Below are 26,099 nucleotides of genomic sequence, written 5' to 3' on the forward strand. Positions count from 1 at the left end.
TGTGGAGAAGAGGTAGTTTCCCAAAAGAAAATTAGGATACTATTAGCTGACAAGGGGAGATGGATGCTGGGTGGGCAAAACCAGTTGTCTGTTTTAGTGTTGATGTGCTCAATGAGCAGACTGCAAGGAAAATTGCCACAAGTGAAAATCATTCTTTGAGGGGGTCACATCTTTGTGATGTGTGGATAGAAAGCTCTTGGTGTTTTCACAGAGGGCTTGTTTTGGGTGAAGGAACTGAGTGAAGGAACCAATTGACACAGGGCCCAGTCACAATGGAGAAGTCAGATTTCCCACAAGTCTGGTCGTTTTTCTCACTCTGGCTTGGACAGAGGACAGTGAAGGGTCTGGGAGGAGGGACATTTTAATTTGCAGAGGCATTTCTGGCAAGAATGAGGGTCTTGAGGAGCAGTTCTCAATTGAGTGCCAAGCATCCTGGTAGGTTGCTCCTGTGATCTGGTCTTCTGTTTCCTGGGGCAGCATCTCTACTGTGTTTTACTTCTCCTGTGATTTACTGATGATTTACTCCTGGTCTTAGATCAGAGATTCAGAAGAGGCACCAGGGCCCTTAGACACTAGAGCTCTCCCTTCTCCAGGCAAAATACCTCTATTTTCCTCCTCTTGGGGATTTGAGTACCTGGTATAGGTCACTACCCTGGATTGGAGTAAAGAGAATCCACTGAGGTAGCAAATGGGGAAACTGAGGCAGAATACAAGGACTTGAAAATGCATACCTTTCTCTCCTAAATCTATAACACTTTTGTCTGCACTGGACTTTTCCTACCAACATTTAGGCATCCTCAAGTTTCTACCATTTAAAAAAAATTTCTCCCTAAATTATCCTTCCACTACCTATCTCCCAATTCCTCTTTGTGGTAACATTTTTTAAAAAAGCTTTTTGTATTCCATTTTTCTATTTCCTCCTCCTCCTGTCTCAATCCACTCTGCTCTGCTGCCATCCCTGCTCTACACACACACACACACACACACACACACACACACATATACACACACTTCATGAAAAAGCTCTATTTAAGTTCTTCATTCAGTTCCAAGATGCTCCAGTGAGGGGAGAAAAATGTATTCATTTCTTAGGTTGAGAAGCAGCATTATGATGCTCAATTTTAATAAGTATTTGTTGAATGATTGAACAAACTCAAGCAAACCCAGGGTAGAGTGACCTGTACTGTTGTAATCAAATTCCTGAGAAAGGAAGTAAGAGTTATTTTGCCTTGAGATGGAAGAGTTCTAGGATCCACAGGGCACCGGTGCTTTCTCCAAATCTCTAATGTGCTACCACAAAGAAGAGGGAGGTGTGGTCTGGATGGCCTCAGAATGAGGAATGCCTTCAGGGAAGAGGGATTTCCTCTCATTTTCAGAAATGTTCTAATGGTCAGAACTCTCCAAATAAGAAGGGGCCACATAAGGGTATAGTGAGTTTCCTGTCACTAGCAGTAACCAAACAAACTATTCTATCAGGAGTACTCGGAAGAGAGGCTTGTTTTGGATGGTACATTACCCCAGAGGATTTCTGAAATTCTGGGGTTGGTTAACCATCTATCTCTAAAGGCCAGTATCCATGGACTTGACTTTGCCATTCCCAGCTGTGAGTCTTGAACAAGTTACTCAACCTTCTCAGTTTCCTCAGCTATAAAAGGAGGCGAATAATATTTCTTACCACGTAGAGTTGTTGTGAATATTCAAGTATCATAATACACAAGAGCTCAGCACCGGTGCCTGGCACATAACAAGTGCCCAATAAATGTTAGCCGGGAGCACCTGGGTGGCTCAGTGGTTGGGTGTCCGCCTTTAGCTCAGGTCATGATCCTGGGGTCCTGGGATGGAGTCCCACATCGGGATCCCCACAGAGAGCCTGCTTCTCCCTCTTCCTATGTCTCTTATGAATAAATCAATAAAACCTTTATGAATGAATGAATATATGTATGTGTGTTAGCCAGTAATTGTATTTAGTACTAAGCCTTGCTCTCTAGATGGCACTTGATTCTCAAGCATCAGTTTCATTGGCTGCATTTAGCTTTGGCTATGAATTTTTCTTGGAGCTGGGCTTAGAAAGAGCCTGGGGAAAAGTGCTAAAGAAGCCATCATAATTCCTGGTATGTGTGTGTCATGCTGTCAACAGCAGTTTTTGTCAGAGAGGAACCTGAAGACTAAGAAAGTAGTTTCCCTTATGTACCACACAGGAAGCCTAAAATGCATCTATTTTGAAAGATGAAAGATACAGGTGCCCCCCCATCCCTCCCCTGCCACCTCTTATGCTTAGGTAAGCTATGCAAATATTTGCCCCATGAGCAGAATCCTAGGACTGTTTACTCATGGTAATCTTAATCACAAAGATAAGAAGTCACTCATTTTGGCTTAACTCTGACTTAGCTTATGAGCTGGGTCCCAGGAGCTTCCATTCCATATTGCATGAATCCTCTTAAGAGTCCTGAGAGGGACGGTCACTCCCCAGTTGGCAGATGAGGAGACTAAGCCTCAGAGAGGTTAAGTAGCTTTTCCAAGGTCATATAGCTGGAGCAGGGCCCTAAAACATCCAAACTCTTGCTGTAGAGTGAACCTCTGGAAAATTCTGGAATTAAGGACATTTATATTTAATGAAGTAGTCCCCAATAATAGAACTCCTAAAACACATTCCTGAGAGGATTAGAAGTTTGATTTTTGCTTTGTCTAGATTTTGTGGAGCATAAGGTGTGGATGGGGGATTTCAGAGAATAGGGCAGCAGCTCATCTGACTTCTCTTTATGCTGACTTCTCTGTACCTTCCTGCAGGTCTGGGTAGATGCCGGGACGCAGATCTTTTTCTCCTATGCCATCTGCCTGGGTTGTCTGACGGCTTTGGGAAGTTATAACAATTATAACAACAACTGCTACAGGTGAGCATTTCATGGCCCTGCCAGCTCTCCACCAAACCCCTCCATGCTGCCAGCTAGTTCACATTTGTCTTCCCCCCATGTAGAGCCAGGGCAAGACAGATGGCTTGCTTCTTAGCCTCTCCCTGCCCTAGGGTCAAAGAATGGGCTATCTGAGAAGCTAGAAAAATAATGAATGTGATCAGAGTACATTGCAGGCTGAAAACAAATCCGCTCCAGGAATCTTATTTGGGCCTCCATCCCACCCTGTATGGCACAAATTTATCCCAAGGCAGATAAGTGATTTGCCCACGGTCACATAGCTCATCAGTGGCAAAATCAAGACTTGAACCCAGGGCTTCTGACAGTGAAGGCTTTGTTCTTCTGTCTTCTGTTCAGAAACCTGCTTCTTGCTCCTTCTCACTTGATTGGAGGGCTCTCTCCTGTCCAATCTGGAGTATGGCCAGTGCCCCATCTTACCCCTCAGCCTTCCTCCCTGGCCGCCTGCGTGTGGCTACTCCCAGCACAGGGAGGGAAAGCGTCCGTGTTGGGAGGTGAGCCTGAGGCTGTCAGGCCTCTCATGCCTGCAGCCTGATTTCTACTATGAGGCTGTGACCCACTGAGCGCCAAGAACCCATCCAATGTTACCTAGCAGGGCATGGTACAAGTGAAATTGGCACCCTGGACTCTACCTCTAGGCCAGTGGTCTGTTTGCTGAGATCTCTGCACCCCTGATCCAGGGCCTGGTCATAATAAGTAGCTCTGCAGGGGACTTGTACCTAATCACCACACCACTGTGTGGCTCCAGTGAGATCATGCATTTGAAAGAACTTTTAGCAATGATAAAGTTCCTCCCATAATATCCCCATCATTGAGATGGGGAAAGAAAGACTCATGGAGCTGGCTCCCCAGTTACACACAGTAGAGCCTGGACTCTGGCTGAGGTCTCCCGGCTTCCATTCCAGGACTCTGCCACAACTCTCTGAAAGCTAGCTTTGTGATCACTTTATTAATCCATTTGCTTAAACCATGTGCATTGTGTATCTGCTGAACATGAAACACCAGAATCAGTGCCTTAGGAGCTACACACAGGATTGGCACAAGTTGGGGAAACTGAGGCACTGCAGCGGAAGTGACAGTGGGCAGGTGCTGTAAGGAAAATCCATTGTGGAATCCAATGTGACATTAGACAGCAGGTTCTGTTGTTCCTGGGGGCCCATGGGCAGAGTGGTATTGTATAGGCCTGCACAGAAGGATGCTGGAGAGTTGGTTGACCATGCCAGGTTGTCCATAAGATCCTTTCTACCTTCCTGGCATTCACAGGGTGGTGGTGCTGTGTCAGGCACAATACAAAATAGTAACCATGGACAGGGACAATAGCACAGCAGTCCTCTGGACTGGGTTGAGCGTGACCCCCTGGGATGTTAGAGAAGGATGTGTCACCACATCAGCAGCCAGCATTCAACACGAGCCCTCTGTGCAGGGCACTGCAGAAATCACTTGGTCACTGCTTGGCTGTCCATTCTATGAGGACACAGGCTGGGTCTTCTTGTTCCCCACCATCCCTCAAGCCTAATACAGTGCTGACTGATGTGTCAGGAAGCAAGGAAGGAGCCATCTGTTATACAGATGAGGAAACTGAGGCCCGAGTAGGTCACTTGCTCATGTTCACATGACCCGTGGTGGAACATGGCTTTGAACCCAGGCCTTTCTGGTTCCTGCACCCATATTCCTCACTAACAGATGGCCACTTCATTTCAACAACTGTAGCTCACAGGAATTTGTCCAAAACTCCCCTATCTTCAGGCTGTGTCCTGAGACAGTGGCAACTGTCTTCCCTACCAAGCATGTGGGTAAAATATGCTGGCTGCCACAGATCCATTCTGCTGTCCCATCCAGTAGGCAGGTTTTTCCCCTCCCAGCAGCAGCAGAAGGCAAATCCCCTAGGTGATGTTGCAAAATCCAAACGCCTGTTTTACTTCCATTTCCAAATTGTTCTGAAAGCAGGTCTTCCCAACTCAGAGAGAGTAAATTAGTACCCTCTCTTCTGACAGCATAATAGCTTTTGGAGGTCTTCAAAGCCCAACTCAGCTTCTGCCAACTTTAAAGCACTTGTTATATAAGCTTTTCACCTAGAAGGTGCCCTGTAGGAAGGAATTAGCGGGATGGGAAATAAAGCAAACCAGGAGGGGAAAATCCTCACTTCAGAACACAGGCTACTAAGCCCATTCTGCTTGAAGGTGTGGGTGCTCTGAGGGCTGGGGTGTGGGACACCAGGCTGGAAGGGACCTCAGGTCTGCTCCGTGCTTCTTTGTCCTTCTGCGGTGTGAGGAAATCACTCAGGAGACCCTGAGACATATGGGGACTTTGCAATAAGGGATATTTGTTTCTCAATAACCACATGGGTGCCCACAGATAATTGTCAGAATCTGAAAGTCTTAATTCTTAGGGGGCATTGCTTTTGTGCAGCTACTGGAAAATGCATGGGCTTTAGTGCCTAAGATAAATGAATGCACATTCCAACCTCACTAGTAGATGTCCTGAGACCTTGAGTATGTGACTCTCCTCCCTGAGCCTCAAAATTCAGTCACACAGTGTTTTAGGCACATTGTAGATTCAAATTATCCAGGAGAATTCCAGAAAGTAAAGGATATAGAGAAAGCACTTTCCTCACCAGGACCACCTTGTTTCCCACTGTTTGATGAGGCAGATCAGGAAATAGGCATGAGGAGCAGCTTTACCCCAACATTAGGGATAAATCTCCCCGAACCTGGGCTGAGCTGCATTTCCCTTTAGGAGGAGAGGAACCAGGCTTGCAGATAGTCTTCAGGCTTGCCAGCCCAGCCTACATTCACAGTGCTGGAAGAGTTCTTTAAAGGGACCTGTAATCAGTCACTCACTGCCATAGTGATGCTGTATAACAAACAGCCCCCAAGAACTCAGTGGTTTAACATGACAGGCATTTGCTTTTATTGCTTACAAGTCTCCTGGCCAGTCAAATCTGCTTTGTGTGTAAACATGGTAAGTTGCAGACTGCAGGGACAGCCTCCCTTGGGGAAGTTCCTTTCCTGGCAAATCACAGAAGGCATAAAGGACAGGTTCAGTCACATGAGCATATCTCAAGCCTCTGTTTGTGTCATATCTGCTAATATCCTGCGGCCAACGGAAGTCATGTGGCTAAGCCCAAAGCCAGTGGGGCAGGGAATTATGCTCATCCCCAAGGAAGAAAGTAGGGGGAGATGACTGCTTGCTGGAAAATTACATAATCTGTCATAAGACCCAAGAAACCCTGTTATCAAGTGTTTTGCCATATGGTGAGGTCAGGTCCAGAAAAAAGAATTGCAGGGGAAAGTAGAGCCCATGTCTCCTGACCCACAGGGTAATGCCTTCCCCAATATGCCCTTGATTCTCAGAATCATTGCAAGGCAACTGGGTATCACAGTCACCAGCATTAGTGTAACCTTTGGTTACATTACAAAAAGTATGCTGTCAAGAGAAGAGGAGGTGAGAGTCCTGCTGTGTCCTTGAGTCTCACGCTCAGTCCTGGACATGGCATTTGAAAGAGGAGCCAGACAAGCTGGAGTGTATTACAGGTCACCAGCAGGATGAGGAACTGGGATGATTAACTGAAGGAATTAAAAACTCAAAGGGGAGGTAGGGCCACTGTCTTCAGATCTCCCAAACCTGATGGAGCTCCAGGCTGGTAGGAAGGGCAGAACTAAAATTCACCAGAGAAGGAGGTTCTGGTTCAATACACACGAGGAAGTTCTTACTGCTGTAAGCAGCACAAGCCGGCCAGGCAGGGGAAAGGAGCATGGAACGAGAGGCCTAGGCTTGCTAGGGTGTGACCAGAGGCAGCCCATCACCACCACAGGGACGGCCCCCAGGCCAGTCATACCTGAGACAGGAGGCTGGATGGACCACTTGGGAGCACCTCCCTGTGCAGTGGAGCATCATGTGTGTCATAAGCCTAACTGGCAAGTGCCTGCTGTGCAGTAGCTGAGAAGATCCTAAGAGACCGATTCCCCAGTATAGCCGTGGGAGGATGCAATGCCTGAGGTAGGGGAGGCCAGGACTTGATTCTGTCTTCATCTTGGCAAAGCCCCATCATTTGTACTCTGATTTCTCCTGGGTCACAGCTTTATGCTGGTGCTTCTTTGCTGGTAAGCCCCTCTCAAGGGCAAGAGACAGTCACTGCTCTGGTAATCCCTCCATGTGGAGTCCAACCTGCCAGAGGCTGTTCCCTCACAGGGACTGACCTGGGAGGTCCGTGAAGCGCTGCTCCAGTATGTAGCATGGCGTGAAGCTGGTGGGAACTTCTAGTGTAAAGTCCATGGATGCTCCCCTGACTGAGAAGCAGCCATTTCTCAGAGGCCTCTCCTGCCCTTCTTGCTTTGAACTCCCAGGAAAGCACTCCTCTCTCATGTTCCCTGGTTTCCTCTCCTGCCAGAGGTAGAGAAGAGTGTTGCTTTGTCACTGACTATCTTCTTGCTGGTTGTATATTTTCTCAGTTGCCAGGCTTTCTTCCTTCCCATCCCCCTTCCATGCTTTCTGGTCCATGACCCACCTTATCTTCTAGAAATGCAGGAGAAGCTGTGTGACCATGGGCCAGCCACCTAACCTCTCTGAACCACAGCGGCTTCAACGGGCACACAGGGCTGCCCACCTTGGCCTTCCTGCCTCACAGGGTGGCTGTGGAACTCAGGATGTTCGAGCAGTGTACCTGTTCCGCCCACTCTGACCTCAGCCCCTCTCGCTGCTTCCCCACAGGGACTGCATCATGCTTTGTTGCCTCAACAGTGGCACCAGCTTCGTGGCTGGCTTTGCCATCTTCTCAGTCCTGGGCTTCATGGCATATGAACAGGGGGTGCCCATTGCCGAGGTGGCAGAGTCAGGTAAGTTTGCCAAAGGCGAGGGAGGCCTCGGGTGATGGATGGCTGGTCATAGTGCAAATACAACCTGCCTCCTCAGCTCATTCCTCTCCTCGGTTCAGGTCTTAGAAGGTAAAACACCCCACCATCCATCCTCAAACCAGGACTATAGGAGAGGAACCATGATACCTCTTCATCCCCATATCCAAGACATCCTCAGGTTGGATAGCTTCTGCCTCCTTGGAACACTATCTCCCCAGCAGTTCAGATCACGTCAGTCCTCACTGCAGGAGGACTGCAGGAACCTCTCAGTGGCCTCCAGCCTCCACTACTGCCCTTTCTATTCTGTGTACAGGTTAACTTCTTTCAAAATGCAAATCTGAACATGTCCTTCTCTGATGACAAGCTTTTCTTAGGTTCTCATAGTGCTGGATTCTGAGCCTGGCCCCAAGGCCCTGTGTTATCCAGCCTTTGTAGCTTCTCTACCCGTGTCATTCCCCCAAGCTCACACTGCCCCACTGCAGTGGTCTGCTTTGGCAACATCACTTGCTCCCTCCAACCCCAGGGTCTTTGCACATACTCATCCCTCTGCTTGGAGAATTTCTCTCCCTCTCCCTATTCTAGATGCAGAATCACAATGAATGTGACATTCTTTTTTTTTTTTTTTTAAGATTTTATTTATTTATTCATGAGAGACACAAAGAGAGAGAGAGAGAGAGAGAGAGAGAGGCAGAGAGAGAGGCAGAGACACAGGCAGAGGGAGAAGCAGGCTCCATGCAGGGAGCCTGATGCGGGACTCGATCCTGGGTCTCAGGATCATGCCCTGGGCCAAAGGTGGTGCTAAACCGTTGAGCCACCCAGGCTGCCCTGAATGTGACATTCTTAAGTGTAGATTTGAGGTGTGTTTATTTCAAACACACTACAGGCAGAGTTATTGTTGCTGAGGTGATTGGGCAAAATGGTGAATTAACTCTTGCCTTGATTTACATGGTGTTCAAATTCTAGGAAAATTCAGTGTGTATTTATTAAAAAATATGAAAATAGTTTGTGTTTTTATGAGGAACAGATTCTAACCTCAGTTAAGTCTAAAGTTTTTCACCTAAAAGAATGTCTGGCAGAAAAGTTTGTCTAGAGTAGCACAGGGAGCTTAGCGATTCTGGCCTCGTCTACTCGATGCTAGTCATGCCCCCATTTATTGCAACCACCTCCAGCGCCCCCGGGAGTCACACTGCCTCTGTTGAAATGCTGGTCCACAGGTCCTGTTTTGTGTGGCATGCATAGATAGGGAAGCATCCCTCCAACCCACCAAGCTGGGCAGAGTGGGGCATATGGACATCAGAGCAGGAACATGGTCACAAAGCTCTGCTCTGTGACCCTCAGGGTCCCCCTTCCTCTGAATAATGTATGTCACAGAGAGAAAGATAATCCCTGTTGAACTCAGGAGTCCAGAGCTAGTCTAGAGAATATTAATATGACCAAATGTCTCACTCAGCAAGTACTGACGCTGGGCAGGAACTATCTCATGTAATCCTCAGCTCAGCCCTCCAACATGGCACTTTTGCTACTCCTGTTTTACAGATAAGGAAGCTGAGGCTCAGAGAGGTGAAATCACTTATACAAGGTTACACAGGCTGGAAGGGACACAGCTGGGATTTAATACTGGCCATCTGGCTCCAGAGCCCACACTCTGACCATGCCATCCTACTGCCCACTGTGGGTACTTGAAACTTCATCAAACACCCATGCTCCTTCCTGGCATGAAACCACAGGGCAGCCCTGTGAATAGAGAGCATTACCTTCTGTACCAGAGCACTGCTTTCTCCAAGAATCCATTTCTTCCTCTAAGAAATTAACGTCCTAGTTCCTACCTTAGGTGTTGAGTGGAATAAGATATATGCAGCACTATTTTTTTCTTTTTATCATTATTTCAATTTTATAGTTAAAATTCAGAGAAGAGTCATAGATGGAAAGGAAAAGAGCCAACTAAAAATAAATTTTATTTTTTTTCTAATCTCAAATTGAAAGCATATTCATGATAGAAAAGTGTGGAAATCTGAACAAAGGAAAAACTCTGTGCTCCAAATCTGACACTTTGGGGTTCTTCTGTCAGGATTTTTTTTGTGTGTGCATATATATCCATATTTGTGTTGATGGAAACAAGATAAAATTATCCTTGGTATTCTGTAGGCTGCATTTTCCCATATATATTAAAGCACAAGGAGCTTTCTGCCTCAGTAAACAGAGATCTCAATCATGAGTTTTAATGGCTATGTTGTATTCCACTGGATAGATGGACTCTGTCTCACTTGTCAGGCTCTGGGATGATTGTTATTTTTTTAATATTTTATTTATTTATTCGTGATAGAGAGAGAGAGAGAGAGAGGCAGAGACACAGGCAGAGAGAGAAGCAGGCTCCATGCCGGGAGCCCGATGTGGGACTCGATCCCGGGACTCCAGGACGGCGCAGTGGGCCAAAGGCAGGCACCAAACCACTGAGCCACCCAGGGATCCCCTGGGATGGTTGTTATTAATACTCTACCTCACAAAATGCTCACAGCACTGCTGCAAGGTAGGCTGTATCAGGGCCTCCACTTGTGGCTGTGCAGAATCTGCACTGCTCTACTGCAAAGGGTACTGTTCACATAAACAGGAGCCCTAGGCTTTGCCGTGCCCATTGCAGATAAGGATCCCATAACTCAGAGCCTGAAGTGGTTCGCCCAAGGTCACACAGCTTATAGGTGGTACAACCTGACTGTAGTCTTTTCTGGTTTACCTTCCCATGTACCCAGCAGGTAAATCTGCTCTGTACCCCTGTTGGGCATGTGGGTCAGGCTGATTCTCCTTAGGAGCCTCTATGATTTAGAGAAATTGCAAGTGAATGTGTAGCCACCTCACCTTGCTCAGAAGGAGCTGGGCTTGCTTTCTGATGAGTGATACTTGGAAAATGCCTAATTAGATGGCAGATTATTCAATGGGATATCCCAGCATACCTAGGAAATGAGCCAAAAAGGCAACATGCACTTCTCACAGGGCTCAGATTTTTGTCATACTATGATCCCAGCACTGAGATTTGTGGTCCTTACCCACATATCCCTTGATCTGTTTCTGTGATACTTTTTGTCCCTCTCCTAGAGGTTGAGATTTTAGACAGCTTATAATTGGGTCTTGCTTTTTTATCCAGTCTTGATTAGCTATGTCTTTTAATTGGAGTATTTGTCTATTTTCATTTTGGAATTATTGATATAGTTAAGTCCTGAATTCTGTTTTGAGACAGAAAATGTCAAAATGGTCATCAGAAGTGAAAGTGTCAGATTTATGGCGGCAGGATTAAGTGATACACTATTAACTCTAGGTAGGGTTTGATGAGTTATGGATGTGTATATTTGGCCCACCTGCTTAGAAAATAGTAAGAGTGGAGCTACAAAGCTTAGGTAAAATATGATTGAATATTTTAAAATATTGATTTACTCAAAAGAAGGCAAAAAAAAAACCCACAACAGAATAAACAAACAACCCCCCCCCAAATTCTGGAGGGACAAAAAGAAAACATGAAATGGTAAACTTATACCCACCCATGTCAATAATTACACTAAATGCAAATAGGCCAAATATTCCAAATAAAAGGCAGAGATTATCAGACTTTGTAAAAAAGCAAGACTCAACTGTAAGCTTTCTAAAAAGAGACATACTTTAAAGACACAGATAAAGTGTAAAACAAAGATATACTGTGTAAACACCAAGCATAAGAAAAGTGGAGTATACTTTTGGAGTAGTATATAATATTGGAGTAGACTTCTACTCAAAGAGTATTACTAGAAATAGCAGGAGGGACACTTCATAATGTTTATAAAAGGGGCAGTTCATATGTAAGATATCTAATCTGTAATGTGTTTGTACCTAATGTCACATTTAAAATATATGAAGCAAAAGCTGACAGACTAAAAGGAAGAATAGACAAACCCACAGCCATAGTTGGAGATTTTAACATCCCTTGCTCACTAATGTTAAAACACTATACAAAATATTAATAAAGATGTAGAGATCTGAACACTATTGACTTGGCTTAATCAACATTTGTAAAACACTGCACTGAACAACTGCAAAATATAATTATTTTCAAATGAACATGAAACATTCACCTACATAGGATATAAATGTATCCTCTCTCTCTCATGTGTGTGTGTGTGTGTGTGTGTGTGTGTGTGTGTGTGTGTGTCTCATGACTAAATAAAATCTTTAAAAAAAAAAAAAGTACCTGGCCTTGGCCATATTGGAAAAAGTGGGCACTATTAAGTTGGGAGTATTATAAAATACCCAAGAACATGAACATGAGAAGAGTCAAGTCCATATAGAACTACTGCAGAAAATCAGGAATAGAAATTCCCCATATATGGGGATGGGTGGGTGACTGATGAAGAATCATATCAATAAAGGGGCATTTTAAAAAGGAAACCAGAAAGCTTAAATCCACTGTACAAGGAAGTGCATGAAAATGATCAAAAAAAGTAAAAATGTAGAAATGGAAGACCAGCAAAGAAGAAATATTCATATTATAGAGTCCCTGAAGAAGAAAAAGAAAATAATGAACAGAGGTAATATTTAAAGCTATAATCCAAGAAGACTTTTCAGAAACAGAAAAAAAGAGTTAAATCTATACATTGAAAGGACTTCTTGGGTACTAATGAATATTAACCCAGATTGATCAACTCCAAGACATTTTGGTAAAGATACTAGTTTTCAAAGATAATGATAAAATCCTCAAGGCTTCCAGACAAAAAAAGATTAAATAACTTACAAGGGCAAAAGAATTAAACTGGTATCACACTTTTCAAAACCAGCACACAAAGAAAGGCAACTATGAAGCAGCATTTTTTTAAAAATTCACACAAAGAAGTGTGAAGCAAGGCTATAGAAAATGTCAAGACTATAGAAAAACCATTTTAAACAGAACTTTGAGACTCCTATATTCATCAGTTTTCTGGAGGAATCTATTAGAGAATGAGCTTCATCCAACCCAGTAATGACTAGGAAAACTTCAGTAAAAGGAACGATGGTAAACACTTAAAAATATTTAAGTATACATCTAAGACCAAAGCAAATGTGGCGAAGAGGATAGAGAACTAATGTAGAAATATGCTGTGTACTCTTAACAAAGTAGAAATCACTGAACTACAAGATAGAGAGAAAAGGCAAGAGGAAAATAGAAAAATCTCATTGTTGTGTGGGCCATAAGTGGTATCAAATGATATGGCGTGGAGATGGGAGGAACTGGAAAGCCAGGCAGTAAAGGTTTAAATAAGAAAATAATGGTTTTAAGGACATTTTTAAAAGATGGAAGTATAAAGGTAACCTACTAGGACAAAAACATAAACCTTCCTAAGTACCAAAAAAAAAAAAAATGTAAATAAAAGAACAAAAAATACACAACTCCTAGAGAAACATAACAAATATTTTAAAATATACATAACCATAAAATATTTTGTCAAGATATCAGTCATATTGATAAATGTAAGTAGGCTTAACTCATCTATTAAAAGAAAAAGATTTTCAATTTGGCTCACCAAATTTGACCTATATATATGCTGTACATAAAAGAGATACACCTAATAAAACAAAATGATTCATAAAAACTAAAAGTAAAAGAATAAACAATGATAGCAATCCTGATATCAGGCAAAGTAAAATTCAAGCCTTAAAGCACTAAATATTAATGGTAAAAGCTACAATTCACAGTAAAGATGTAATACACATAAAAATATATGCACCGAATAATACAGCAATAATCTTTATCAAGCAAACTGCAGGAGGTACAAAGATAGATGGAAATAAGCTAATAATAAGAGAAAACTAAATAGAAATGAACTAAGAGTAAAACTACGCTAAACACATTTATCAACAAAAGTGACAAGAATGAAAATAAATTCATTATATTTCCCATTCAGAAAAATAACAAAGTGAACCAAAAGAAAGCACAAGGAAGGAAATAATAAAAAGCAAGAATGAATGAAGTAATTATAGAGTAACACTAGATCTAATTAACAAATTAAAATTCTGGATCTTTAAAAATAAAAATATACAAATTACCAGAGCGCCATGAAAAAAAAGAAAACATACGAATAGTGAAATAAGAAATAATAACAGGGAAATAACCACTGAAGTAGAAGACATTTTTTTTTAACCACAAGAGACTTCTTTACAAGAGACTCCTTCTCTACACATAAATTTGAAAACTTAAATGAAATGTATATTTTCCTAGAAAAATACAGATTGCCACAATTGACTACATTTGATTTAGAAAGCTTAAGCCAATAGATGAAGTTATTGAGGAACTACCCCACCAATAAAACAAAACAAAACAAAAAACGTAAACAACATTAGGCCCAGATGGTTTCTCAGATAATTCTGTCAAACCCTTAGGGACCAGATAGTTTCAGGGGTCAATAAATTATTTCAGAGCATTGAAAGTGAAGGAAAACTTCTCAACTCTTTATATGAAGCGTGTGTGACATTGATACCAACACCAAATAGACAATGCAAAGAAACAAAATATCACTCATGCATATTGATGCAAGAATAGTAAATAAGTATTAACAAACCCAAACTGAAAATATTAGAATCCAAAATCACATTCAGAAGGTAATATACCATGTCCAAAGTAGGATTTACTCCTAGAATAATACAAGGTTGGTTTAATGCTAGAAAATCCACTAATATCATATACCATGTTAATAGCCCAAATGAAATAAATTACAAAATTATCTTCATAGATACTAAAAAAGTCTTTGAAAAATTCAACATTCACTCACAGTAGTATAAAAATAATAAAGTAAATGGATAGTGAAAGCTATTTTTTAAATGTTGTGTGTGTAAGTTTAAAAAGATAATATCTATAGTACCCTGCCCATTGTATAAGAGGAAAATATAAGAAAGTATGTCTTCTCGTCTGTACAGAAGAAATATGGGAAGGATAAACTAGAAAATAAAGACAATGGTTACCTACAGGGGAAAAGTGCACAAGGGATAGAAGAAGGGTGGAATTAGGTAAGGGTGAGAAGGAAATAGTACTTTTCTTAGTATATTTTTATTAGCTGTCTTAGAGAACCATAGTAACAGTAATGTTTGACATAGCACCCAAAATAAATAGTTCCTTTTTGTGGGTGGAATTAAAGCAAAATAACAAATAGTAAGAAATGAACCTAACCGTATTACAAATGAATAACCGCACTGAAGAGAATGGGAAAGAAAAGATCTAACCTAAGTAAATTTCAGTAAACAGTATTTTGACTGGACACTATAAGGCTAAAAATAAAAATTGTACTGTTCTCTTATTTGTACGGGGGTATGGGTTTGCAACTCTGTAACTCTTGTAAATGTATGATAGGATTGAATAAACAAGTCAATACAGATCATTAGAGACAGATTTTTCGTGGAGAAAGAATTTACAAATAAGGAAAGTGAGGAAGCTACAATGAGCTCTATTAGAATTGCAAGTGTCGGGATGGACTCATGGGTTTAAAATATAGATAGATATAGAAACATATGTGTGTATGTACATGTAGATATATAGACATGCCTCTTTGTATGTTGAGAGGGTCAGCAAGAAGTGATACCTCAGTAGCAATGAACATACCCAGGAGCCAGATCTTGGTTTCTGAACACCACTTTCCATGAAAGGAACCAGGGCTTCTTGGAGAAACAGTTTATTCCAGTGCAAGACATGATGACACTGGAACATTTAGTGGTGCCAGAAAATAAGTAAATTCTCAGAAAAAGAATGGAGGCATGTCAAAAGGACATAGGAAGCAATCTAAAGAAGCTCCTAGTAGCAAAACCTAGAACAATTTGAATAGCAAAATAAATAATGATAGTATTGGATTGTGATCCATAGAATAAACTGAATGCCCAGGAGTCCACACTGAAATAAATAAACAAGCGTGAAGGGACAGGTCTCTCTTATGAAAGAATTCTAATTAATAAATGTAAAAGGAATGAAGAAAATAGAAACCTGTGCAGCAAACACCACAGGAATAATTGTTGCAGGTAAGATCTACCGATGGATGCTAAAATCAGTGGGTATAAGTTTGGCTGGAAACAGGATATTTATTTATAAATATATTTATATATTCTCATAATCTCAAAGTATCCTCCCCAAGATATTTGTCAATTATAAAGAGAAACATAGTAATTTTACAGTGGAGAAAACTGGCATTCACCAACTTAACCAAGTGATCAAGGTAAACATCACCAGTACAAAGGTTTACAGACATCATAAACCACCCAATATGATGCACTGAGAAGGACCCAACATCACTTCTATGCTGTTCTTGCTCCCCAAAAATGTATAATTTCTGTTTAATGAGAAAACATCAGACAAACCCACACTGAGGGACCTTCTGCAAAAGAATGACAAGTACTCCTCAAAAATAGCAATATCATGAAAGACAAGACTAAGGATCTGTTGCAGATTGGAGGAGAGTAAAGAAATACATCCATGAAGTGCAGTGTGGAATCCTGAGTTGGATACTAGAACAGAAAAAAAGGACATAAGCCCAGAAAAACTGATCCTAGCCAATAAATATTGAATGCTTGCCCCTAAAATCAGAAACAAAACAAGTATATATGCTGTTTCTGCTTTTATTCCATTGGTACTAGAGTTCCTAGAGAGTGCAATAAAGCAAGAAAAATAAATAAAAATTATTAAGATTGGAAAATGGAAAATAAAACTATATTTATGCATGAACATGATGGATCACATAGAAAATCCTAAGAAAACCATACAAAAATTAAGTGAACTTAGTAATGCCACAAGATAAAAGGACAATAAACAAAAACCTTTTGTATTTTTTGTATGCTAGCAACAAACAAGTGGAAAGTTTGAAACTCCGGCTCTTCACAAGATACCATTAAGAAAATGACAAGGCAAGCCACAGACTAAGAAAAAATATTGATAACAGTTCTCTGATAAAGTGCTTGTACCAAATACATCAAGAATTCCCACAACTCAATAAAAAGGAGACAAACCAGTAAAAAAAAAAAAAAAAATGGGCAAACTCAACAAGGACTTCACAGAAGAAGATTTATGAACAGACAATGAAGACATGTGATGGTAACTCCACATTTGATAATATCAAGCGTTGGCAAAAATGTGGAGCCACTGGAACCCTCAAACATTGCAGTAGGAATGTAAATGACACCTACTTTGGACTTCATTTTGGCATTTATTAGGAAGTTAAGTGTGTGTTGCCATATGACCCAGCAATTCCAGCCCCAAATGGGATGGGCAAAGCTAATATAAGGTGAAAATAAATCAGATAAATGGTTGCCTGGAGCTAAGACAAGGAATGTAAATAGAGAGGAGGGCCCCAGGGGGGCAATAGAAATGTTCTGTATCTTGAATGTAGTTATCTGGGTGTCTATATTTCAAAACTCATTGAACTGTACACTTAAAATGAGTGCTTATTATAGGTAAATTAGACTTTAAGAAGGTTGCTTTTAATTAAGGTAAAAAATCAGAGTTAATGTTTATTGAACATTTACCTTAAGTGCTTTCCATATTCTGCATCATCTTACTGAATTCTCAAAACCACTTTATTAGGTAGGATTTTATTATCCCCATTTTTCAGCTGAGGAAACAGATAGAGATCACAGTAAAGAACAAGGATTTGAACCCAGGCCATCCGACTGCAGAACCTGTGCCCTTGACCACTGTGCTACAGGGCTAGAAAATCAGGTATCTCTCCCCTGATATTAATAAAGCTCATCCTCAGGACATGCTAACCAAGCTCTCTATTTGGAGCAGCCAAAATAAGTCAGTTGTAGACTGTGGAAATGAGGGGAGGAACCAAAGGAAGAGACAGGCTGGGGTAGAACAGCATTCGTCCAAGCCTGGACTCCTGCTACCACATTGGAATCACCTGGTACCTGGTCCTTGCCTTACCCTAGACTGACCCAATCAGAATCTCTAGGGTGGGCCCGAGAATCTGCATTTTAAGCCACCACCCCCACGTCTGCCCCAGAGAGAACAATAGAGGTAGGACTGTGAAGAGGGAAGTCTGTGTGTCAGACCAGCCTGGGTTTAAATCCCGACCCCTCCTGACCCTTCCTTACATCTCTGTGCCTCATCGTTCCCACGATAGGCATCATAAAAGTGCCAACTGCATAGGGTGGCTGGGAGATATACGCGATTTGAGGGGAGAATTAGGTGCAGCACCTGCACAAAGGAGGCATTTAATATATGATGGATTAAAATAACAGTTGAAAGAGGGACTGAACTCCACCCAGCACCTCTCTCTCTCTCTCTCTCTTTCTCTCTCTCTCTCTCTCCCTCTCTCCCCCCTTCCCTCTCTCTCTCCCCCTCCCCCCTTCCTCTCCAGGCCCTGGCCTGGCCTTTATTGCTTACCCCAAGGCTGTCACCATGATGCCTCTCTCCCCACTGTGGGCCGCCTTGTTCTTCATGATGCTCATCTTCCTGGGCCTGGACAGCCAGGTAAGGGGGGACCCCAGCCTGGGAGGGCAGGGAGACCAAACACTGCTATTAGAGCAGTTCATGAGCCTTAGTGGCACCTTGGTGCTGCTTCTTAGGGCCCTGCCCACCATCCCCACCCTCCTGTTCTCTCAGCACACTGTGATCTCCACAATCTCCCCCAAGACACACCTGTATGGATCCTTCCACATCTTCCCAAATGCACTTTGTCTTACCTAGAATTCCCAACTCCCAATCCAAGTTTTTAAAAAATTGCTAAATACTTATATGCTGTGAAAATACTTCTGCCCAATAGCACCACCTAGCAAGTGGAAGAAATTCTCAGAGAGAGGGCTAGATTAATGGTATCCAAGGACTCTACCACCAAGTGTCCCTGTCCTAGCCAAATCGTGAGGAACACAGAAACACAGAAAAATACCTTCTCCTTCCTTCCTCTGTCTCCATGTCATGGCCCATCCCTGGCATGCTCCAGGTAGTCACATGGGTCCTCGGCACCACCATCAGTTCCCCAATGCCCATTATCCTGCCCTCTTCTGCTGATGGGGTTCTCCCTACCCGTCCTCCACTCGGCAGCCTGCCTTCCTCAGTGAAGGGTGTATAGTTAGAACTAGCAATTTATCTGTGCACATTTTCCTTTATCTCCCCATGAATGCATGCACTTAATCTTCTCACACTGTAAAACTCATCCCAGCCCTCCTCTAGTTCTCTTCTTGATTTTCCAGCTGGAACCCCATAGCCTCCAGTCACTCACTCTTCACTCTCTGAAGTCTACCCTTTTGCCTGCTGTTCCAGTACAGCAGGTATCCCTAAGAGCCCCAGTGGACATGTTCCACCCAAAGCCAGTAGCTCTGCTATCAGACTCCATTGGCATGGGGCTGCCCCCACCCATTACCTTGTGCAAGTCACTCAGCACCCAAGCCTCATGGCCAGTGTGTCTGTCAACCCAGCCAAGTTCAATTTCTTCCCCTGGGATGATTTCTCAGAAAGTGCTAAGCTGAGCTGCTGAGGCACCGGGTGTTTCTGCTGATAATCTTATCTTCCATTGTTGTGAGCAGAGGCCTCAGGAGGGATTGGCAGTTTGTGTGTGACAGTGACTGTCCTGCAGAGGGAGGTGGGGGCTGGGCCCTTGGCTCCCTAAGTGCCTGGGGGTGTTGAGCAGAGCCAGTTCTTGGGCTGAAATGCTCTTAGCAAGGAAGACCTGGGGGCCTAGTGGGCAGATGGCCGCTCTGCTTACCCCCAGGTGTGTTGCACTTGCTATGCCTGGGCCACATGCTCCATTCTTTGTCACAATAACCACATGGACTGGGAGCCCCTTTCGTCATCCCCATTTTGCAGATGAAGAAACTGAGGCTGAGTGAGTTGCTGGAACATGCACCCAGGTTTTCGTGCCTCTTAGCCCACGTGCTCCAATGTCTCTTCAGTTTGGGCCCTGGATAAACAGCGTTCCCTGAATTGCATCTTCTTCCTTCCCTGAGGACCCTGGAGAAAGGACCGCAGCCAGCTTTGCAGTAGAGGCAGGCTAACCTGGAGGCTAGGAGCCTGGGCTTTAGAGTCATATGGGGCTGGTTTTGAGTCCCAGCTGTGTCACTTTACCTCTCTGTGCTTAGTCCCTTTATCTGCACAGTGAAGCTAGAAATACCTTTCCTGAGGAGGTACAAGTGATTTGGAAAAGATTTGGGGCCAAAAAATGGCTCAAGGGAAGGAAGTGTCTCCACATGGTAACCAGCAAAGGAATCCTTTACTTCTTTTACTTCCCTCCCTGTTGGTGGTCTAGCACAGTGGCTAAAGAAAGCTCAGTTTCTAAAACAAGATTGCCTGTTCCTGTTAACTGCTTAGAAAAGATCCTGGCTCTCAACAAGCACCATGTATTTGCCATTATTTATTATTATTTTTATTAATTTATCAAACCTTTTCTGAGCACATCCTCTGTGCCACTGGAAATGGATGAAAATGGCACAGTCCCTGCCCTCCAGGGTCCCACCTTGTAAGGAGATAGACAGAAGCTCCACGGGCACCAAGAGGTGAGGCAGGGGATGGCATGGTAATAGAGGAGAGGAAGGGTCTGTTCTGCCCAAGCTGGGGCCGAGGAGGAACAGTTCGGAAAAGACTCAGGCAGGGGATCTGCCCAGTGCTGGGAGAACCCAGAGATGGGGCTGATCAGTGTGTTGGGATATTTGGGCTGGGTGTTGATGGGTGAGCAGGAATAGAACTGCTACTGTGTGTCTGGCCCAGTCTCAGCATGGTGGGATGCAGACACTTAGTGGCTCAAGCTCTGCTGCCTTAAGCCTGCATAGTCTGGCCAGGCCCAGAGAGTCCCATAGCAGAAACCTAAGAGCTAGGTGCTAGCTCACCTCCAACTGCTCTCCACCCATCAGAGGGGGTGCTTGCCCAGCAGAAGCAAAGGACTGGGGAATTGTCACAGTCCCAGAGAATGAGGAAATGAAGCCCTGCTCACAGAGACTGCCCAAAGCCTGCCACTAGCCGAGCCCTCAGCTCTCAGGACAGTTATGGAGACTCCCATCTTGCCCCAGACAGCATCTCATTGAAGTAGTTGACCTCAGAACAGGGCCCAGCCCATAGGCACATGACAGGAAGCATAGGGGAAGAGTGCTTGCTTTAAAGTCAGGAGACTCCCTTTTAAGTCATGACTCTCCCACTTCCTTGCTGAGGGCCCTTGGGCAGGTTACTTCCCCTCTCTGAGCCTCAGTGTTCTCATCTGTTACATGGGCTTGCTGGCATCCTGGAAGTCCTCTGTCAGTGTGAGCCTGGGAAGGAAATTAAGGCCCAGTGGGAGGGAAGCCCAGGGGTTGAGCCTGTTGCACTTGCCTGGAGCCAGGGCCACTAAGAACCGACTTCCTCTCGGGCTTGACACCATCCTATCAACACTGTCTAGTTCGTGTGCGTGGAAAGCCTTGTGACCGCTGTGGTGGACATGTACCCCAAGGTCTTCCGGAGGGGCTACCGCCGGGAGCTGCTCATCCTGGCTCTATCCATCGTCTCCTATTTTCTGGGCCTTGTGATGCTAACAGAGGTGAGTGATGTGGACTCAAGTAAGCAATGTGAACATGATAACATGAAGGTTGAGTGCCTGGGCTCTGGGTTAGGCAGTTCTGATGTTAAATCCCAGCTCTGTGATTGGTTGTGTGACCCTGGCCAGGTTTAGATATTCTCCATGTTGTGCCCAAGATTGCAAATCCGAGAAACCACCAAGGAAACAACACCAATGCAGGTACACGAGGGTTTATTTACAAGCTCGAGCTTGGGTCCAAGGATACTCCACACAGCAGAGCAGGGGCTTGGACCCCAAAGTGGGTACAGCTGGGGTTTTTTATGGGCTGGTCTAGGGGATTTTCAGAAGGGGTGGAGGAATTTTTTTTTTCCAATATGGGGGAAAGGGTGGGGGAGTTTCTTAAGATCTGATATGGGATTCTCTGCTGATGGCAAATCTGAGCTCTGTTGTCTTTCTGATATGGGATTCTCTGCCGAGGACATTCTGCTTTTTCCTGTAAAGTTCAGCTCTTATTCACAGGGGCCTAAGATGGCTGTACTTGTGCTAATGCTAAACTTGAGGTGGAATGGCCTTAATTTTTCTCGGCCTCCACACTCCAGGACTCGTTTTCTCCTCTTTGTGGAGATTATTGGAGGTTCTCATCAAGCCCTGAGCACAATGTCTTAACATGTGTGAATGTTCAGCTAATGGTCACCATGATCCCTACCAGAAGAGAATAAAACTCACAAAGAGAGATACTGGGTTTATCTGGTAGTCATGAGCATCTGAACACCCAATCCACCATTACAGTACTTCTGGGTGAAAGAGACAGTGTTAGCTATAGATCCCTCCACCATGTACTGCTCTTGGGGTCAAGTTCAGAGCAGGCTTTTTTTCTGGAATGTCACTGAGAACAGACATGCACGAGGCTGTTTGGCACCTTCAGGCATTATGTGTCTGAGCCCCAGCCCCTTGTCTCTGGTCTCTGCTGGGCCACGGGTGAGGAGGGGTGCACCATGACCTTACCCCCTGCCACATTAAGACTCTAATAGCACCATGCTTCTCTCCCTGCCTGCAGCCATCCTGTCTGATACTTTTCCAAGTACCTTGGGAAGGTGAGATTAGATATCTTTACCCACACTGGTAAAATTAATTGATTTAAAAAGGAAAAAAATAGGGGAACCCTGGGTGGCTCAGCAGTTTAGCACCAGCCTTCGGCCCAGGGCGTGATCCTGGAGACCCGGGATCGAGTCCCATGTCAGACTCCCTGCATGGAGCCTGATTCTCCCTCTGCCTGTGTCTCTGCCCCTCTCTCTCTCTCTCTCTCTCTCTCTGTGTGTGTGTCTTTCATGAATAAATAAATAAAATCTTAAAAAAAAAAAAAAAAAGGGAAAATGTTGCCTAGAGACAAGAAGAACTTCTATAAGAAACATGGAAAGAAATGAGGGAATTCCAGTCTATTGAAGCAACTAAGGTGATACTGAGGTTGGTCTGTGGATCCTCTTCATCCTCTGCTTCTGAGCTCAGAGGCTACCGCCTGGAAGCCTCCTCTGCTTTCCTTTCATCAGGCACTGTTCCAGGCTCAGCCTAGCCTTCCTCCCACCTTAGAATGATGGCTCCATTCACATATATCTCCCCCATGAGGCCATGAGGTCCAGGAAGACAGGAGCTGGCCTTGCCCGGCTCTGTGCCCTGGGGCCTGGCAGAGGGTGGGCACTCAGGGCGGGGCAGCTGGTGTTATTACTGCTCCTAGTCATTGTCACATTAATGGGAATGATAATCAGCTTCTAGGAAATGAATGGGGTGGCACTTCCTGTTTTCATCCCTCCTCTCCCCACACAGGGAAACCAGCCCTACAATGAGCAGGGCTTCATTAAGTGCTGATTAATTACACAAAGTAGAGCCTTTGTCACATGCAAATTGGGGGTTAATGTGATGTGTTAACGAGGCTGATGGGGGGGCGGGTGGTACAAAAAGAGCAGGCACTGGCATGGGTGTCACTGGCCTGGAGCAGGCAGGCAGAGTACCCTCCTGGACTTCGGGCCCTGGGTGCCCCAGCCACGCAGAGCCATCATGCCCACCCTTCAACCTGAGGTCACAGGTCTGCCCCAGGGGTGCCTTGGGGCCCCTGGGTCCATCAAGGAATTAACGCTGTGCTGACCATTAATCAGCAGACACTCGGGCTTTACATGCCAACCTTCTGCCTCCATGCAGGATTATCTGTGAATGATTGCACCAGAGAAGTTCAAATTGCCAAATGGACCATGTCGGCCTCAGCCTTCACAGTAATTGCTGGCAGGATCTTCTCCCTCATTTACACATATTTAAAGCTCGGCTTTGGGGAAAAAAATAGCCCACAAATTTTTTATCTTCCACCACAGCAGTGTGGTGAATTAAGAGCATGGGCTATGCAGCCAGACTGCCTAGGTTCAATCCTCAGTCCCACCACTGGCTGGCTGGATGATCTGTGGCAAGTGCTCTCACTGCTCAGTGCCTCGGTTTCCCTTATGAGTACTGAGGACTGCATTTGGGCCTGCCTTGTAATTATATATGCTATAAGGATCACCTAGACTGAGACATGGGAAGCAGTTCAATCAGAGCCTGGTGCTTAGAGAACGCTGCATATATATATATGCATGCTGTTCATGGAAGGGGACACTCAAGAGAGCAGTTAGGAGCATGGTCTCAGCTTTTAACTCAGAAAGCCAAGCCCACTCCTCATCACAGAGGAGCCTCTTACCTGCTCCTTAATCTCACAGCCCTGAATATCCACCACATTCAGCACCGACAGGAGGCCCAGACCAGATACGGCCCAGAGATCCCTGTGTTTGTTTGGGTTTTGGTTTGTTTTTGTTTTTGTTTGCTTTTTTTTGTTTTTAGATTTTATTTATTCATGAGAGACACAGAGAGAGAGAGAGACAGGCAGAGGGAGAAGCAGTCTCCATGCAGGGAATACGATGTGGGACTCCATCCCAGGACCGCAGGATCCTGCCCTGAGCCAAAGGCAGATGCTCAACCGCTGAGCCACCCAGGCATCCCTACCTCCCTGTGTTTTTAGGAACATGAATAGGTTGCCAACAATTGAGAAGGATTTCTCTTGAAAATCTGGATTTCTGACATCTTCTAGAAAACCTGCACATCTGGCTGCACTCAGGACTGCCTCCCCTAGCAACTTTCAACCAGAGCTGTGTGGCCAGAGGCAGCCCATGCTCCCCAGTTAGCACCAGTCCTCACCACTTCCTGATGTCCCACGTCAGGCCCACCTCTCCCTCATGTTATCTGTCCAGGCCTCTGGGCATCAAGATGTTGCCCCAGATCCAGCTGAAGAGATGAGTGGGGGAAACAAACTGTCCCAGCCTGTGTGTGGTCTCATAAGGTGGAAGCAGGCCCTAGGAGCTGTGGGAGCACAGGCCAGAAGCTTAATACTAAGTAACTCCTTGTGGCAGACACAGGAGGCTGTCCACACTTTGTCCTGGCATTCATAGTGCCTCTCCCCCACCACTGACCCTCCTTCCCTTTTCCACTTTTAATTCTTCTGCTGTTGATTGTGTTCCTCTCAGAGCTGTCATGTGTTATAAAGATTGCCTATATAGATCCCAACCTTTCCCAGAACTGCAGCTGGCCACCCTGCCTTGCCATCCCTCCCTTTTAGAAACCTTCCTGGGTCACCTGGGCCAGCTGAGCTTATACCTCCCAGGCCTGTCCCTGAAGTCTGTCATCACAGATGCATATACCACAGAGCTGGCCCATGTCATCCCTGCACCCCGCAAAGATTGTACACCTACTGTGTGCCAAGTCCTTGACCAGAAACAGAGACACAGCTGGGGACAAGCCATTCAGAGTCCCTCCCTCACAGAGCTCTTGCTCCACACAATTCAACTTGCAGCTATTGGAGACCTACTTCGAGCCAGACCCCACACTGGCAGGAGGTATGGGGGCCTCCCCAGCTGAAGCCCAGAGCTAACAGAGTGACTAATGGGAAAACTTTAAAATTAAAAAAAAAAAAAACTGAATCCATAAAATGTGCTACAGAGGCCTAAAGAGAAAATAAGGCTGTCAGAGAGGGCTTCTTGGAAGAGGTGACATTTGAGCTGAGCTGTGAAGAAACTTACCAAGTAAAGAAGGAACAGCATTTGCAAAGGCACAGAGGCAAGACTATCCCTTAGTCTGTCATGGGAAAGCATGTGGAGGTCGGCTGGGAGGAAGGGGAGACAAGGCCAAGTGAGAGGGCAGCCCTGACTGGCAGGCTGATGGGAGCCAAGGGGTAAGGTTAACCTGTGGAGCAACATGATTGGATTTGCATGGTAGGTCCTAATGTGTGAAAGGCTGGAGAGGGTGAGGCTGGAGGCAAAGAGGCCAGTGGGGAGGCTGTTAGAGCCTTCAGGGAAAGGGGCTGAGGCCACCCAACCTCTAATATCTGGGTTTCTGTGTTGTCTCCGACATTTAGGGAGCAGAGGCAACACAAACCATCATAAGCCCAGCAACCTCAGGGTGCTTAGGTGCAGAGGGTGTATTGTTTTGGGAGACTAGGAAGCAGCAGTCTGCCCTGGTGGAAGTGACTCCTGGCTGATGGTAGCCACAGGGCACAGCAGAGGGCCTTTCCAAGACCAGCTAGCCGACTCTGCCCTTCCCTGTATCTTTGTATCCCTCTCTCCTCCCACTCTGCAGGGCGGCATGTACATCTTCCAGCTCTTTGACTCCTATGCTGCCAGTGGGATGTGCCTTCTCTTTGTGGCCATCTTTGAGTGTGTCTGCATCGGCTGGGTGTATGGTAAGTAAAGGCTGGGCCCACCCACACCCCAGCAGCCTGCCATGGTGCCCAGCATATGGACGCCTGGGGCTCAGGTGGGCTCAGGTTCTCTACGGCTTGTCTCCATCTGTGTCCACCT

At 44.8% G+C, this 26,099-nt stretch overlaps 1 protein-coding gene across 1 annotated transcript in view; it reads left to right on the top strand.

The window, feature by feature from the left end:
• SLC6A11 (solute carrier family 6 member 11) overlaps positions 1 to 26,099 on the top strand; it is a 127,984-nt gene that overhangs the window by 94,632 nt on the left and 7,253 nt on the right. Inside the window, exons 7-11 of the mRNA XM_041761552.1 lie at positions 2,788 to 2,891; positions 7,638 to 7,762; positions 18,112 to 18,224; positions 21,115 to 21,252; positions 25,879 to 25,981. Of these exons, the coding sequence (XP_041617486.1) occupies positions 2,788 to 2,891; positions 7,638 to 7,762; positions 18,112 to 18,224; positions 21,115 to 21,252; positions 25,879 to 25,981 (583 nt within the window). The remainder of the gene's footprint in view (positions 1 to 2,787; positions 2,892 to 7,637; positions 7,763 to 18,111; positions 18,225 to 21,114; positions 21,253 to 25,878; positions 25,982 to 26,099) is intronic.

The sequence above is a fragment of the Vulpes lagopus genome, chromosome 7, assembly GCF_018345385.1.
Source record: "Vulpes lagopus strain Blue_001 chromosome 7, ASM1834538v1, whole genome shotgun sequence".
Lineage (NCBI taxonomy): Eukaryota > Metazoa > Chordata > Mammalia > Carnivora > Canidae > Vulpes > Vulpes lagopus.